The 14420-nt window shown below is 35.3% G+C and overlaps 1 protein-coding gene across 7 annotated transcripts in view; it reads left to right on the forward strand.

Moving 5' to 3' along the window:
• Window positions 1-14420, forward strand: part of DENND4A (DENN domain containing 4A) — a 120285-nt gene that overhangs the window by 54467 nt on the left and 51398 nt on the right. For 6 of the 7 annotated variants that reach the window (XM_086322966.1, XM_086322968.1, XM_086322965.1 and 3 more), the window contains 7 exons: window positions 1237-1406; window positions 2297-2538; window positions 4065-4131; window positions 5548-5606; window positions 9367-9511; window positions 9769-9944; window positions 13030-13130. In XM_086322966.1, coding sequence (XP_086179092.1) covers window positions 1237-1406; window positions 2297-2538; window positions 4065-4131; window positions 5548-5606; window positions 9367-9511; window positions 9769-9944; window positions 13030-13130 — 960 coding nt within the window. Of the gene's footprint in view, window positions 1-1236; window positions 1407-2296; window positions 2539-4064; window positions 4132-5547; window positions 5607-9366; window positions 9512-9768; window positions 9945-13029; window positions 13131-14420 lie in introns of those variants that run through there. The other variant, XM_086322970.1, reaches the window with a different exon arrangement.

Below are 14420 nucleotides of genomic sequence, written 5' to 3' on the forward strand. Positions count from 1 at the left end.
AAGTCAAACAGCTATTAGTGGCAGACCAACCACTCATATTCCCAGTTTGTCATTTTATTTTTAACATTGTCTCATGATGGTTTCCACTTTAAGGATTCAAGCTTAGGAAACCTATTACTGTTTCTAGTCCCACAAAATCCAGTAAAAGAGTCTGGTCTTGAGGGTTTGTTAAGTAGAAGATACCTAGACTGCTTTGTCAACTAGTTTGTTTAACATAAAATCATATACCACTTGAAACTCTGTTTTCCTATAATCTGAGATTATTCAGAAGCTGGGCTTAAGTTGATACTGTTTTAAAGACATTGTAAACATGTGACTTCTATTTTTATGTATAATTTTTCTTGTATTTGTGCTAGAAGTCATATATATATATATATAGTCCTATGGAATATCTGTTTTAATGTGTCAAAAAAAAAAACAACCCTAAGGTAAAACTATCAAAAACTAGTAAAGTGAATATGTGCATATTGAAAATTTCCTCCCAAAATAGTATGTTTATATGCTGTAAGGTTGTGTGAACACAAAATGAATTTTTAGGAAAGTGAAAGTGGAGTCGCTCAGTCGTGTCTGACTCTGCGACCCCATGGACTGTAGCCTACCAGGCTCCTCTGTCCATGGGATGTTCCAGGCAAGAGTACTGAAGTGGGTTGCCATTGCCTTCTCTAGAGAATCTTCCCAACCCAGGGATCGAACCTGGGTCTCCTGCATTGTAGTCAGATGCTTTACCATCTGAGCCACCAGGAAGTCTGGATTTTTTTTTTTTTAGGAGTGTGTGCATATTTGTGTATGTTTCTTTGTGTGTGCTTAGTTTCTGAGTCATGTCTGACTCTTGGCGACCCCATGGACTGTAGCCCACCAGGCTCCTCTGTCCATGAGATTTTCCAAGGCAAGAAGCTGTAGTCAGTTGCCATTCCCTTCTCCAGGGAATCTTCCCCACCCAGGTCTCCTGCATTGCAGGCAGATTCTTCACTGTCTGAGCTACCAGGGAATAGTCTTTTCCTGTTTGCCTTACTAGCCTTTGTGGATGAAGCTTGATAAATATTAAGTAGTTAATATGACTAGTTTAAGAATTAAAATCCACTTGAATCCTATTAAAGCATTCAGAGTTACTTGGTGAACATATATAGTGTTTTAGTCTTCCAGATGTGTTAAATAATAAAGCATTTTAGCATCATTCAAATTATGAGCTGCTAAATTCAAGAGCTGATGAGCTAATATTTATTATTGTTTTTATAGGTCTAATTTGTAGATACCCTCAAGAAGATTACGAGTCATTCTCACTCCCAGAATCTGTTCCCTTGTTTTGTTTACCAATGGGCGCAACTATTGAATGTTGGCCATCAAATAGCAAATACCCCCTCCCTGTATTTTCTACATTCGTGTTAACTGGAGCCTCAGCTGAAAAGGTACTCTGTGTTTAACAAATGATATCTGCAGTTTTCTTGTACATTTTCAAGTCTTAAGTTTTATATGCAGTAACAATAGAAACAATAACTGGTTAAATTGGATCGATTATATGCACCTCTTTCACATTAAAATAACTGCATCTGGAGACATAGGAAAAGAAAATTTTCAGTCTGTCTCACATATCCAAATGCTTTTCTTGTGGATACGGCCAAAGATTTTTTTCATTATCAAATGATGATCCTGCATTGCTTCATTTTCTATGTTACAAAAGTTTTAAAGTAATACTAAAGACTTTATTAAATATGTAGTGCTGTTTAGACCCATAGCCTATTATCGTTGAAATGGACTTTGATAATCTTGTAGTGCAATATCTTCATTTTATATATTGGGAAATTGAGGTCTAGAGAAATTCAGTGAATTGTCTGAAGTTGAAATTTGTATTTCCTTATCTAAAATTCTGTCCTGCTCTCTACTAAATAATTATTAGGTGGGCCAAAAAGTTTGTTTGGATTTTTCAGTAGCATCTTACAGAAAAACCCAAATGAACTTTCTGGCCAACTCATTGTTTTCAGTCATTTTCTTATAGAGAATAGCAACACAATTGCTGTCACTCTTTATGAAAAAACTTAATTAAACATATTGTTTTCCAGTAATAAGGGGACCCAACAGTTGCACTGTGTAGTTTTGTTGTTGTCGTCATTGCTGTTTTAATGTACTTCAAGAAAGCAAGAGCAATGTCTCTTCACCACTGTCTCTGGTACCTGGCACCTTGCCTGCCTCATAGGCATATAATGGCTCATAATAGCTCATCCATTAAATATTTAACCAATAATGTGATTTGAGTAAATGATATAAGGCGTATTTATCAAATATATTATCTCTTTTCCAGGTCTATGGTGCTGCTATTCAGTTTTATGAACCATACTCCGAGGAGAATCTCACAGAAAAACAGAGATTTCTTTTGGGTTTAGCATCATCAGCAAATGAGAAGTCTGATAGTTCCAAGACAATTCACACTAATAAATGCATCTGTCTTCTCTCTCACTGGCCTTTTTTTGACGCATTCAGGAAGTTTTTGACTTTTCTATATCGTTATTCCATCTCTGGACCTCACGTCCTTCCAATTGAGAAGTAAGTTAGCAGCCTTCTCGGTTCAAAATTTGGCAGCTCTTTCCACTGTGTATGGTATATCTGTACTGGTAATTGAATGGGTTTTATTTGGAAACTAAATTTTTCAAGAGAAAAAAAGATTTGGTTGATTCAGTTATGTAATATTTCTCTTACTATAACTGTGTGTGTTTGTATTCAGCTGCTCAGTATGTCTGACTCTTTGCGACCCCATGAAGTGTGACCTGCCAGGCTCCTCTGTCATGGGATTCTCCAGTCAAGGATACTGGAGTGGGGCTGCCATTTCCTCCTCCAAGGGATCTTCCCGACCCACATCACTTGCATTGGCAGGCGGGTTCCTTACCACTGAGCCATCTGGAAAGCCCCAATTAGATCTACAGTTTTGTTATTTTAGATAATTTTATTTCTGACAAAATGACAGAAATGTTTCATTTTTTAATATCTTGTGAAGTTTGGAGATCCTAATTGGAATTTTTTTTTAAAGGTTTTGTGATTCTTATTTTACATATAATCTGGGCTTATTTTATTCCTTACTGTTTTTAGATATCTTAGATATCATTTAGATATCATTTTAGATATGCAGAGGCCTGGCGTGCTGCAGTCCATGGGGTCTCAAAGAGTGGGACACGACAGAGCAACTGAACTGAACTTAGATATTTTGGGCTTCCCTGGTGGCTCGGGAAACCTGAGTTCGACCCCTGGGCTGGAAAGATCCCCTGGAGAAGGAAATGGCAACCCATTCCAGTATTCTTGCCTGGGAAATAGCATGGACAGGGGAGCCTGGAGGGCTACAGTGCATGGGGTCGCGAAGAGTTGAGCGCTTTCACTTTCACTTTAAATATTTTAGATACCATGCTCTTCTGATGTTTTCTATCCAGATGAAATTATCTCAGTTCTGCGGCCAAGATGATTTGGAAATAGTTTACAAGTAATATAGAAATAAAATAACTCTTTCTTTAAAATGATTGTTTACTATTGTTTCCTTTTTCCTTTTCCATGGTGTTCAAAACAAAACCCATCAATCTATCTTTTTATCTGTCTTCATCTGGGGAAAAAGCCCAAAAAATCAGCAATAGAATTTTTAACCTATTGTTAATCGAAAGTATATTATTCTTATTTTAGAAATAGTTAAACTCCTTCATTTTTCTGAAATACTCAATGGTTGCTTCATTTTTAAAATAGGAGCAATTGACTAAAAATAAGTGTACTGCAGTACAAGAATTAGCTCCTTTGGTAATGTCCACATAAGGTAGAACTTACAGTGGCTTTTGAGACATTAATGACACAATTATTACTGGATATGAGAGAGTATTAATATGAAAATTTGGGGGCTGGGTTTATTCAGAAGGGACTTAAATGGTACAAATGATTTTGGTTGTTTGTTCACTTGTTTTTGTGGTAGCAGGGATTTCGAAATTATCGGTACACAGAGCTTTTGACTCAACATGAACTTGTGGTGACATGTTGACCTTTATAGCATATGGCATTCTCTTTGGAATCAATTAGGTTTTTGTTTGTTTGTTTTTAAGGCATATTTCTCATTTTATGCATAAAGTTCCTTTTCCATCTCCTCAGAGACCACGAATTCTAGTTCAGGTAAGATTTTCTTGATGTAAGTGCTCTATTGAATGATTATGGACTCTGTCAAAATGTAACCTAAGTATAACAGTTTTATAAGAGGAAAGAAACATCAAATGGAATCAAAAGAGAACCAGATGCTGCTTCATGCTGGAGTTTGGACCCTTATGATTTTATTAACTGCCTCTCAGCCAACATCTAATGTTTCCTCTTAGATAAAGGGTTGTAGACTTGAAGAAGTAGACAGCAGTAGACATTTTGAACACATAAAAAGGGACTGCTTTCCTAAGTTTATTCTTGGTATTTAAAACTTTTGCCTTTGGCACTTACTCCCTAAGTTAAATGTATTAGAATAGATGAAAGAAAAAGTTGTGTGTTTTCCTAATTGCAGGAAGAATTGCTCACATCCTTGTGACGGGAAGTTTAAAGTGAACACAGATTATTTTCCCCATCTCTTGTCCCAGTTGACTTTATCTTTCCTTTTTTGTTTATGTTTCTTTTTTGTTTATAATCTTGATATGTAAGTTGTTTTTCTAATCTATTTAAGCATTATTTTTGAAGTGATCTTGAGAGAATATTTCATGTATTATCTCTGTATGTGCCTTATGGTATTTATCATAACCCTTAGTGGACTATCATTCAAAATTAGAAATCATTTATAAATAGATATTTAAGATTTCTGTAAATATGCATAAAATTTAAAATGTAGATTAATTGTATTAATATATTGATACAGATAAAGTGTCTAGAAAAATATCATTTTGATAAGCATTGTAAATAGTTTGCATATCTACATATCATCCCAAGTTCCTTCTTGATATTTAGTGCCAGAATATATATATATATAGCACATTCAGGTTGCATACACATAAAAGATTTATCTTATAGCTGAAGTTGGCAAGTTTTTTCTATTGAGGACCAAACAGTAGATATTTCAAACTTTACAGGCTGTGTTGTCTCTCTGAAAACTGCTCAGCTCCGCTTTCATTGCACAAAAGCAGCTCTATGTAACATGTAAACAAATGTGCATGGCTCTATTTTGGTAAGACTTTATTTGTAAAAGCAGGTGGTCTGTGGATTTGCCCTGAGGCCATAGATTAACTAACCCTGGTTTTATGATATTAAATGAACAGTGTATTCTTTCAATGCAGGTTTGTTAAAATGGCATCAGGGAAATGTTGAGGAACAGAATAAAAGAATATGGTTTAAAGTAAGAAGAATTAGTAGTTAGGGCAGTCATCAGGACAAGTCATCAGGACATATTTTTTAGGATCTTAGTAAGTGATTTAGACGATTCCTATACCTGGTGCATGGGAATATTGAAACTTTATGGGCATCATCTATATATGTGTGTGTGAAATTTTTTTTACTGGAAGGTGGTGTTTTAAAGTTAATCTTTATATTTGAAATACTTTATTTCATATTTATTTTCAGTTATCACCACATGATAATCTGATCCTCAGTCAGCCTGTTTCTTCACCTCTTCCACTAAGGCAAGTAAAACTTCATTGTGTTTCTCTAAATGTTTAGTGTAAACTAAAATAGCGTTCAAGTATTTTCTCTCTTTCCTAGGGAAAATTGCAAATGTTGATGGAAATACTTCTCATCTAATTGTTTCTTATTAAATTTCTTTTACTTAAAATTTAGGTTAAAGTTCTTGAAGAACACAGAAAAACTTTTACAATAGTGTTTGGTATTTTGCATATCCACTTAACTGTGATCAAGTGTGTACAACTGTTAATGCATAAATGAGTACATATGTCTATAGTTTATGAAAACGATTGTTTTTTAGCTTTAAATATCCTCTGAAAAATACTCATTTTAAAATTAACCCCCAAATAAAAAGTTACTTATAAATACTAGCCCATGGAATAGAATAATGTATTTCATCACCTTAAAAGTTCAGAGATTATGAAATACTTTTTTTCTAAAGTATCATTTCTTGATATTTAATTAGCCATGTACTTTTTCTAGCAGGGAAGTAGTTACAATATAATTAAGTTATTTGGTGGCACATACCTAAGGGAGAACAGCTGCCATCTTTGACGTTAATTTTGTAAGAATTGCAGATTATTTCATCACCAGGTCTTGGCCCTGGGTGACCAGTGTTTTCTTAACCTTTGTTTGAACTGAGAATAAACTAGAAATACTGAGACTACCAAGAGACTTTTTTTTTGGTAATGACTTTATTGATACATAATTCACATCCCATACAGTTCACCTAGTTAAATTGTACAATTCAATGAATATATTCACAGTGTTCTGCAACTATGACTGTAATCAACTTCAGAACATTGTTGTAGCTCCAAAAAACACCTGTATCTTTTAGCAGTTACCCTCCCTTACCTCTACCATCCCTGCAAATACAAACACACAGACACCCTCCCCAGCCCTAGGCAACTGCTTATCTACTTCTTTCTCTACAGATGTGCCTGTAATGGACACTTTGTATAAATGGAATCATATAACAACATTTTGTGTACGCATTGAATTCTTTACTTGAACATTATCTACATGGCAGATCATTTTATAGAAAAAAACAGATAAATTTTCATTTTCCATATTTAATACAAGGCAGAAGACGCAGATGACTTCAAAACCTCATAAAACTTCATTGTTTTCATAGTGTGTTTCGGATGCAGCGTTTTCCCTACAAAAGAGCAACAGATCAGATCAGATCAGTTGCTCAGTCGTGTCCAACTCTTTGCGACCCCGTGAATCGCAGCACGCCAGGCCTCCCTGTCCATCACCAACTCCTGGAGTTCACTGAGACTCATGTCCATCGAGTCAGCGATGCCATCCAGCCATCTCATCCTCTGTCGTCCCCTTCTCCTCCTGCCCCCAATCCCTCCCAGCATCAGAGTCTTTTCCAGTGAGTCAACTCTTAGCATGAGGTAGCCAAAGTACTGGAGTTTCAGCTTTAGCATCATTCCTTCCAAAGAAATCCCAGGGCTGATCTCCTTCAGAATGGACTGGTTGGATCTCCTTGCAGTCCAAGGGACTCTCAAGAGTCTTCTCCACACCACAGTTCAAAAGCATCAATTCTACGGCACTCAGCCTTCTTCACAGCCCAACTCTCACATCCATACATGACCACAGGAAAAACCATAGCCTTGACTAGACGGACCTTTGTTGGCAAAGGAATGTCTCTGCTTTTGAATATGCTATCTAGGTTGGTCATAACTTTCCTTCCAAGGAGTAAGCATCTTTTAATTTCATGGCTGCAGTCACCATCTGTAGTGATTTTGGAGCCCAGAAAAACAAAGTCTGACACTGTTTCCACTGTTTCCCCATCTATTTCCCATGAAGTGGTGGGACCAGATGCCATGATCTTCGTTTTCTGAATGTTGAGCTTTAAGCCAACTTTTTCACTCTCCACTTTCACTTTCATCAAGAGGCTTTTGAGTTCCTCTTCACTTTCTGCCATAAGGGTGGTGTCATCTGCATATCTGAGGTTATTGATATTTCTCCCCGCAATCTTGATTCCAGTTTGTGTTTCTTCCAGTCCAGCATTTCTCATGATGTACTCTGCATAGAAGTTAAATAAACAGGGTGACAATATACAGCCTTGACGAATTCCTTTTCCTATTTGGAACCAGTCTGTTGTTCCATGTCCAGTTCTAACTGTTGCTTCCTGACCTGCATACAAATTTCTCAAGAGGCAGATCAGGTGTTCTGGTATTCCCATCTCTTTCAGAATTTTCCACAGTTTATTGTGATCCACACAGTCAAAGGCTTTGGCATAGTCAATAAAGCAGAAATAGATGTTTTTCTGGAACTCTCTTGCTTTTTCCATGATCCAGCGGATGTTGGCAATTTGACCTCTGGTTCCTCTGCCTTTTCTAAAACCAGCTTGCACATCAGGAAGTTCACGGTTCACATATTGCTGAAGCCTGGCTTGGAGAATTTTGAGCATTACTTTACTAGCGTGTGAGATGAGTGCAATTGTGCAGTAGTTTGAGCATTCTTTGGCATTGCCTTTCTTTGGGATTGGAATGAAAACTGACCTTTTCCAGTCCTGTGGCCACTGCTGAGTTTTCCAAATTTGCTGGCATATTGAGTGCAGCACTTTCACAGCATCATCTTTCAGGATTTGGAATAGCTCAACTGGAATTCCATCACCTCCACTAACTTTGTGTGTAGTGATGCTTTCTAAGGCCCACTTGACTTCACATTCCAGGATGTCTGGCTCTAGGTCAGTGATCACACCATCGTAATTATCTGGGTTGTGAAGATCTTTTTTGTACAGTTCTTCTGTGTGTTCTTGCCATCTCTTCTTAATATCTTCTGCTTCTGTTAAGTCCATACAATTTCTGTCCTTTATCGAGCTCATCTTTGCATGAAATGTTCCTTTGGCATCTCTGATTTTCTTGAAGAGATCCCTTGTCTTTCCCATTCTGTTGTTTTCCTCTATTTCTTTGATTGATGGCTGAAGAAGGCTTTCTTATCTCTTCTTGCTATTCTTTGGAACTCTGCATTCAGATGTTTATATCTTTCCTTTTCTCCTTTGCTTTTCGCTTCTCTTCTTTTCACAGCTATTTGTAAGGCCTCCCCAGACAGCCATTTTGCTTTTTTGCATTTCTTTTCCATGGGGATGGTCTTGATCCCTGTCTCCTGTACAATGTCACGAACCTCAGTCCATAGTTCATCAGGCACTCTGTCTATCAGATCTAGGCCCTTAAATCTATTTCTCACTTCCACTGTATAACCATAAGGGATTTGATTTAGGTCATACCTGAATGGTCTAGTGGTTTTCCCGACTTTCTTCAATTTAAGTCTGAATTTGGCAATAAGGAGTTCATGGTCTGAGCCACAGTCAGCTCCTGGTCTTGTTTTTGCTGACTGTATAGAGCTTCTCCATCTTTGGCTGCAAAGAATATAATCAATCTGATTTCAGTGTTGACCATCTGGTGATGTCCATATATAGAGTCTTCTCTTGTGTTGTTGGAAGAGGGTGTTTGTTATGACCAGTGCATTTTCTTAGCAAAACTCTATTAGTCTTTGCCCTGCCTCATTCCGTATTCCAAGGCCAAATTTGCATGTTACTCCAGGTGTTTCTTGACTTCCTACTTTTGCATTCCAGTCCCCTATAATGAAAAGGACATCTTTTTTGGGTGTTAGTTCTATCTTTAAAGTTGAATATATAATGTGAACTGTAACCCTACCCTAATCATAAACTTTTAAAAATTATTTTGTATAATGAGATTTTGGATCTCTATTTTTTAAATTATATCTCTTTGTTTGGATTTACAGTGGTGGCAAGTTTTCAACACTGCTCCAGAATTTAGGCCCTGAAAATGCTGTGACACTCCTGGTGTTTGCAGTAACAGAACATAAAATTCTCATTCATTCCTTACGGCCTTCCGTGCTTACCAGTGTGACAGAAGCATTAGTGTCTGTGAGTATCACAGTTTCTTCTTGGCGATCAGTTTCATTTTAAACTTAATTATTCATAAAATTTAAAGCTATTTCAATGCTTAACTAAAATCCAGAGTGTAATGAATTTTAATTTTCTGACCATTATCACTAATTGTAATTATTTAACAAGTATTAAACTACTTTAGATATAAATATTTAAAAGACAGTTTTCTATGTTGCCAATGAATTATGCTTCAATGTTAAAACAGCTAAATATTCTTTTATCTTTTATCCAAGATGATTTTCCCTTTCCACTGGCCATGCCCCTATGTTCCTCTCTGCCCACTGGCTTTAGCAGATGTCTTGAGTGCACCATGTCCATTCATAGTAGGAATTGATTCAAGATACTTTGATCTCTATGACCCTCCACCAGATGTCAGTTGTGTTGACCTAGATACCAACACCATTTCTCAGTAAGTTTGTTTCAGTGATTCTACATTCTGTGATTTGCAACTTCGTAGGTTTTTTTGTTTTTTGTGTTTTTTTGGTATATTTTGTGATAATAACTAGAATTCTTTTGAGCTATATTTTTTTTTATATTTGGGGTTTTTGCCATCTTTGAATCAGTTCTTACTATACTTTGATGAGATGGATTTAGTGTACTAGAGAAGGTTTTAATCCTCAGATATTTAAATATTTAAGAAATATTATAATCTTATGCCTTAGAAATTTATGTAAGGAATGTAAGGATTTTATAATTTTCTCTCTCTTTTTTGAAATAATATTTAAGTTGTACCTACTGTAACTATATAGCTTTTCTTTAATTCAGTATTTTCTCTTGTGTCCTTTCAGTTTAATCATACTTAAGCTCTTCAGGAAAGAGGAAATTGATGCAATACCACATTGCATCCACAGGACGTACTTAAAATAACTGCGAGTTACCCTGTTAATAAAACCCCAAAGCTAGTTAGTACCTTTTACAGTTTAATTCTTCAAATGTTAAAGTAACATCTCTCTTTTTTGGCCAGTTGTTAAATGTTACATGATATAATGTTTTTAAAAATTGAAATGCAGTGTTGTAAATAAGTGTATACTGTATCTATTATTGTAATAAATTACATTTCCCTTCTTTTTATACTTAATTTGTTAAAATAATTTTTTTCTTATTTTAACTTTCTGTTTTGATCACTAATGAGTTAAAAAAGTCAAAAAAACATTGAGTTGTTTGCACTCATCAGTGGTCTTCCTTCTTGGTTTTATCGCCCTTTCAAACCTATGGGAGGACTAAAACCAGTGAACTAATCACTTTCTACTTTCCTTCATCCTGAATTTCTGAAACCTCAACCTGAAATTTGAAAGAAAACTCCTGAATATGAAATTTGTTGTTTCCTTTCCCCTTCTCTGACTCATAAATACATAAAGAACATGTTACGAATGTCAAGTTTCTGAAGGGAAATTAATATCTGATAATGTACTAGGCATAAAACTGTATGTATAGCCTAAGGTATCTTTTATTATTCTCTGTATTTTGTGAGGTAGTTTTTACTAAGCACTCTGCCAGACAAATAAGAAAACCAAAACTTAAATTTTTAAGTAATTTATCAAAAGGCACATAACTTATACTCACAGGACTGATTTTGAAAACATCATGGTATGACTCCATAACTAGTACTTCGTCCACTAATTATTGGCTAACTAATTCTGTAATAGTAATCTTATAAATGGAACTCACCATGAGTAAAAATGCAAAAGGTTGTCATAGATTCAAACTTAGGTACTAGATAAAGCGCTTCTCCTCAACTAAGTTTTAGAGTGATGCTATCAAGGGCAAGAGGAGGAAAATTATGTGAGTAAATAGGTAGTAGTTCTATGTAATGAAATGATACCAAAATATTGTTCATTGATTTATGCTACAGACATCTCAAGTGTCCTTCCCTCCCACCTTTTTTTTTGGCTAGGCACCGGGAATAAAAAAACAAACCAAATACATTCCTTTCTCTTAAATTGCTAATAATCTAGCAAGGGACACACAGTGAATGCTAAGGCACAGTGGGAGTGCTGTGTTTGAAACTTTCAGCAAGAAAATAATGCCAAGTATTTTTACATTGTGTTCTCACTTTAATACAGGGTTCTGTAGTCCTGTTCACATTCTCAATGAAATAAAATCTCACAGCAGGACATCTGCAGTTTGACCCTGCCCTGTCTGTATTTTTTTTCTCATTGTGGAAAGATAGGGTAGATTCCAAGACAATTCTTTGTCAGCTTAAGCTTTCCCATCCACTCGTTTTTTCTTTGTTTAGTTTGTGGAGTTTTATTTGCGCTTTTTGTTCTGTGGGAAATTTAGGGAGCATTAAAAAAAACAACAGTTCAGCATGTTCCATTTAACACCTGCACTGTGTTGTTGAGTTTGGTGGTTAGAACATAAGTGATTTACTTTTGTTCTCCTTTTTCTCTACATTTTTTCAAGTTTCCTAAAATGAGTGTTTATTGCTTTTGAAATAGTAAAAAGTTTTAATAAATAGAGAATGGAATCAGCAAAGTTATAGTTAAGTCCAGAAGCTTTACCACGTTTTATCACCATGCTCTTTTCTTTTTATGTTCCATCTATAGTTTAGGGAGCAACTGTGTGGTTATAGTTGTGATAAAGCAGATGACTGGAGTTCATCATAGAAACAAAGATATCAGTCAGATATCTTCTTCTATAGTTATAAAAGTATTTGGGGATGTTATACTTCTTTCAAATAATCTAACATTATAGATTATTTCTTTTCTGAAAGAAACTAAATTTTACTTATTTTTTAGGGAACTAAGAAACTAAATATTGAATATATCAAAGTATTTTGATAAGGTTTATGGATCCTTCGGTGAACTCCAGGAGTTGGTGATGGACAGGGAGGCCTGGCGTGCTGCGATTCATGGGGTCGCAAAGAGTTGGACACAACTGAGCAACTGATCTGATGGATCCTAAGTTCACTGAATGTATTCTAGAGTGCTTTGTCTTAGAGTCTATAAGAAAAAAACAAAACAAAACAAAAGTCCCAATAGGAGGATTTCCCCAATATTTAAGTGTCTAAAGACTCTAAATGAGCTTAAGGGTAATGTGTGCAGGCGCGTATGTTCAGTCGTGTCCGACTCTTTGTGGCCGTATGGACTGTAGCCCACCAGTCTCCTTTGTTCATGGGATTTTCCAGGCAAGAATACTGGAGTAGGTTGCCGTTTCCTCCTTTGGGGGATCTGATGACCACCACATTAAATTTTGGAGTGATTTTGCACATGATTCCAGTGCAAGTGGAATTGACTCAGTATCAACATAAGTATACGTTTTTGAGCTATATTTAATACAAAGTTCTACCCTCAAAATAAAAATTAATTTTACAACGTTAAGCAGTCCATTTACACCTGAAGTATTTTTCTCCTGTTAACAAGAATATTCTGTATGCTTTATTTTCATTCAATGTGTTTTCTCTTTTCCCCTTTTTATGAATAACAGGTATATACCTGCCCCACCTCTCCCCATGTTAATCTGACAAATATATTATTGTTATCATTTAATCTCAGAACTGGTGACAAGAAAAATGTAGCCTGGAAGATACTTCCAAAGAAACCATGTAAAAATCTGATGAACACACTGAATAATTTGCATCAACAACTGGCAAAATGTAAGTGTATAATTTAATTAATGGAAGTAATTTAATCTGAAGAAAAGTCTCCAATTACTTTGCCTTACTTGTTAAAGGATAGTTTTATCTAAAAGAAAATTTTTTAGAATAAGCATTAAAGCAAGTTTTTAGAAACCGAATGGGAGATTTTATGAAGTTTATATCATAATAAAATTCAAAAAGAGGTTAAGGTGGTTATTTTCAAATACTATGGAAAAATACTAGTTTCTACTTATGTGTTTTCTTTGTACATAAAATAGAAAGTTAGTTTTGAAAGTCTGAGACAGATGGTTTAAATTACATTAGAAAATGCTGATGATTTCCATGGGGTGGGAGCATGGTCATATGCTTTTCACCTTTGGTAGATCTTAATGCTGTGGCCTACCTCAAATAATTTGACAACAAAAGTTTGCCAAAAGCATTCAGAAATTAAAGTGAAAATTGATTGGCATATTTCAGTTCAAAGCTTACATAAGAGTATCTTGATAGTGATCCAGAATTACCGATAAAAGGAATTTAAGCCTTCAATTTATCTAAGCTTCTTACTGTTTTATAACAACAGTCCATTCAGGGTTCATAATTTGATGCTGTTGTATGAAAAGTGGTCAGTAATGATGTAGCAATATTTGAGGTTCTCATTTATGCATTAAGTGAAATATAAACATGGGAGGAGGCCTGCATCCTCAAGAGTTCAGGGCACCTTAGTATTGTTGGAAGGAGACACAGGAAAAGACAGTGTTTACAAAGCAAACCTTACAACAAGTAGATAATTCAAAAGTGGCTCAAAGTACTGGGATATGAAAAAACATGACATCAAGCAGAAAAAAATTTATCCTATGGAACAAATAAATTACATATGGAATTCTATTTAATCTACTTAACTGCTTTCTAAAAGTTCATGAGCTTCTTTTGAATAGCTGAGAAGTCCAGCAGTTTTTATGGCAATATTCAAACATTATTAAAATAAGTGAAATAGCCCATCCAGCTCTACTGAAGGGCAGAATCCAAAGCTTAAAATTACAGGCTTAAAAAATACTGATATTATTTAGGATTATATATCACTTTACAGCTTCAGAGCACTTTCACATACATTCTTTTGTTTTTACAAATATGGAGATAATAAATTTGAGGGAGGTAGCTTGTCAGATATCATACAGTTAATAAGGATGAAGCTAAGATTAAAACCTAGGTCTTCCATTCCAGTGCCCATTTTCTTTTTTGCTTTCTTAGACAATAAGAATGTCACAAAAACTTCCTAAGATGACTTATTGTTCCTCGTATTTTAAAAAG

The sequence above is a fragment of the Bos grunniens genome, chromosome 10, assembly GCF_055505025.1.
Source record: "Bos grunniens cultivar Pamir isolate PY7600 chromosome 10, Bosgru_T2T1.0, whole genome shotgun sequence".
Lineage (NCBI taxonomy): Eukaryota > Metazoa > Chordata > Mammalia > Artiodactyla > Bovidae > Bos > Bos grunniens.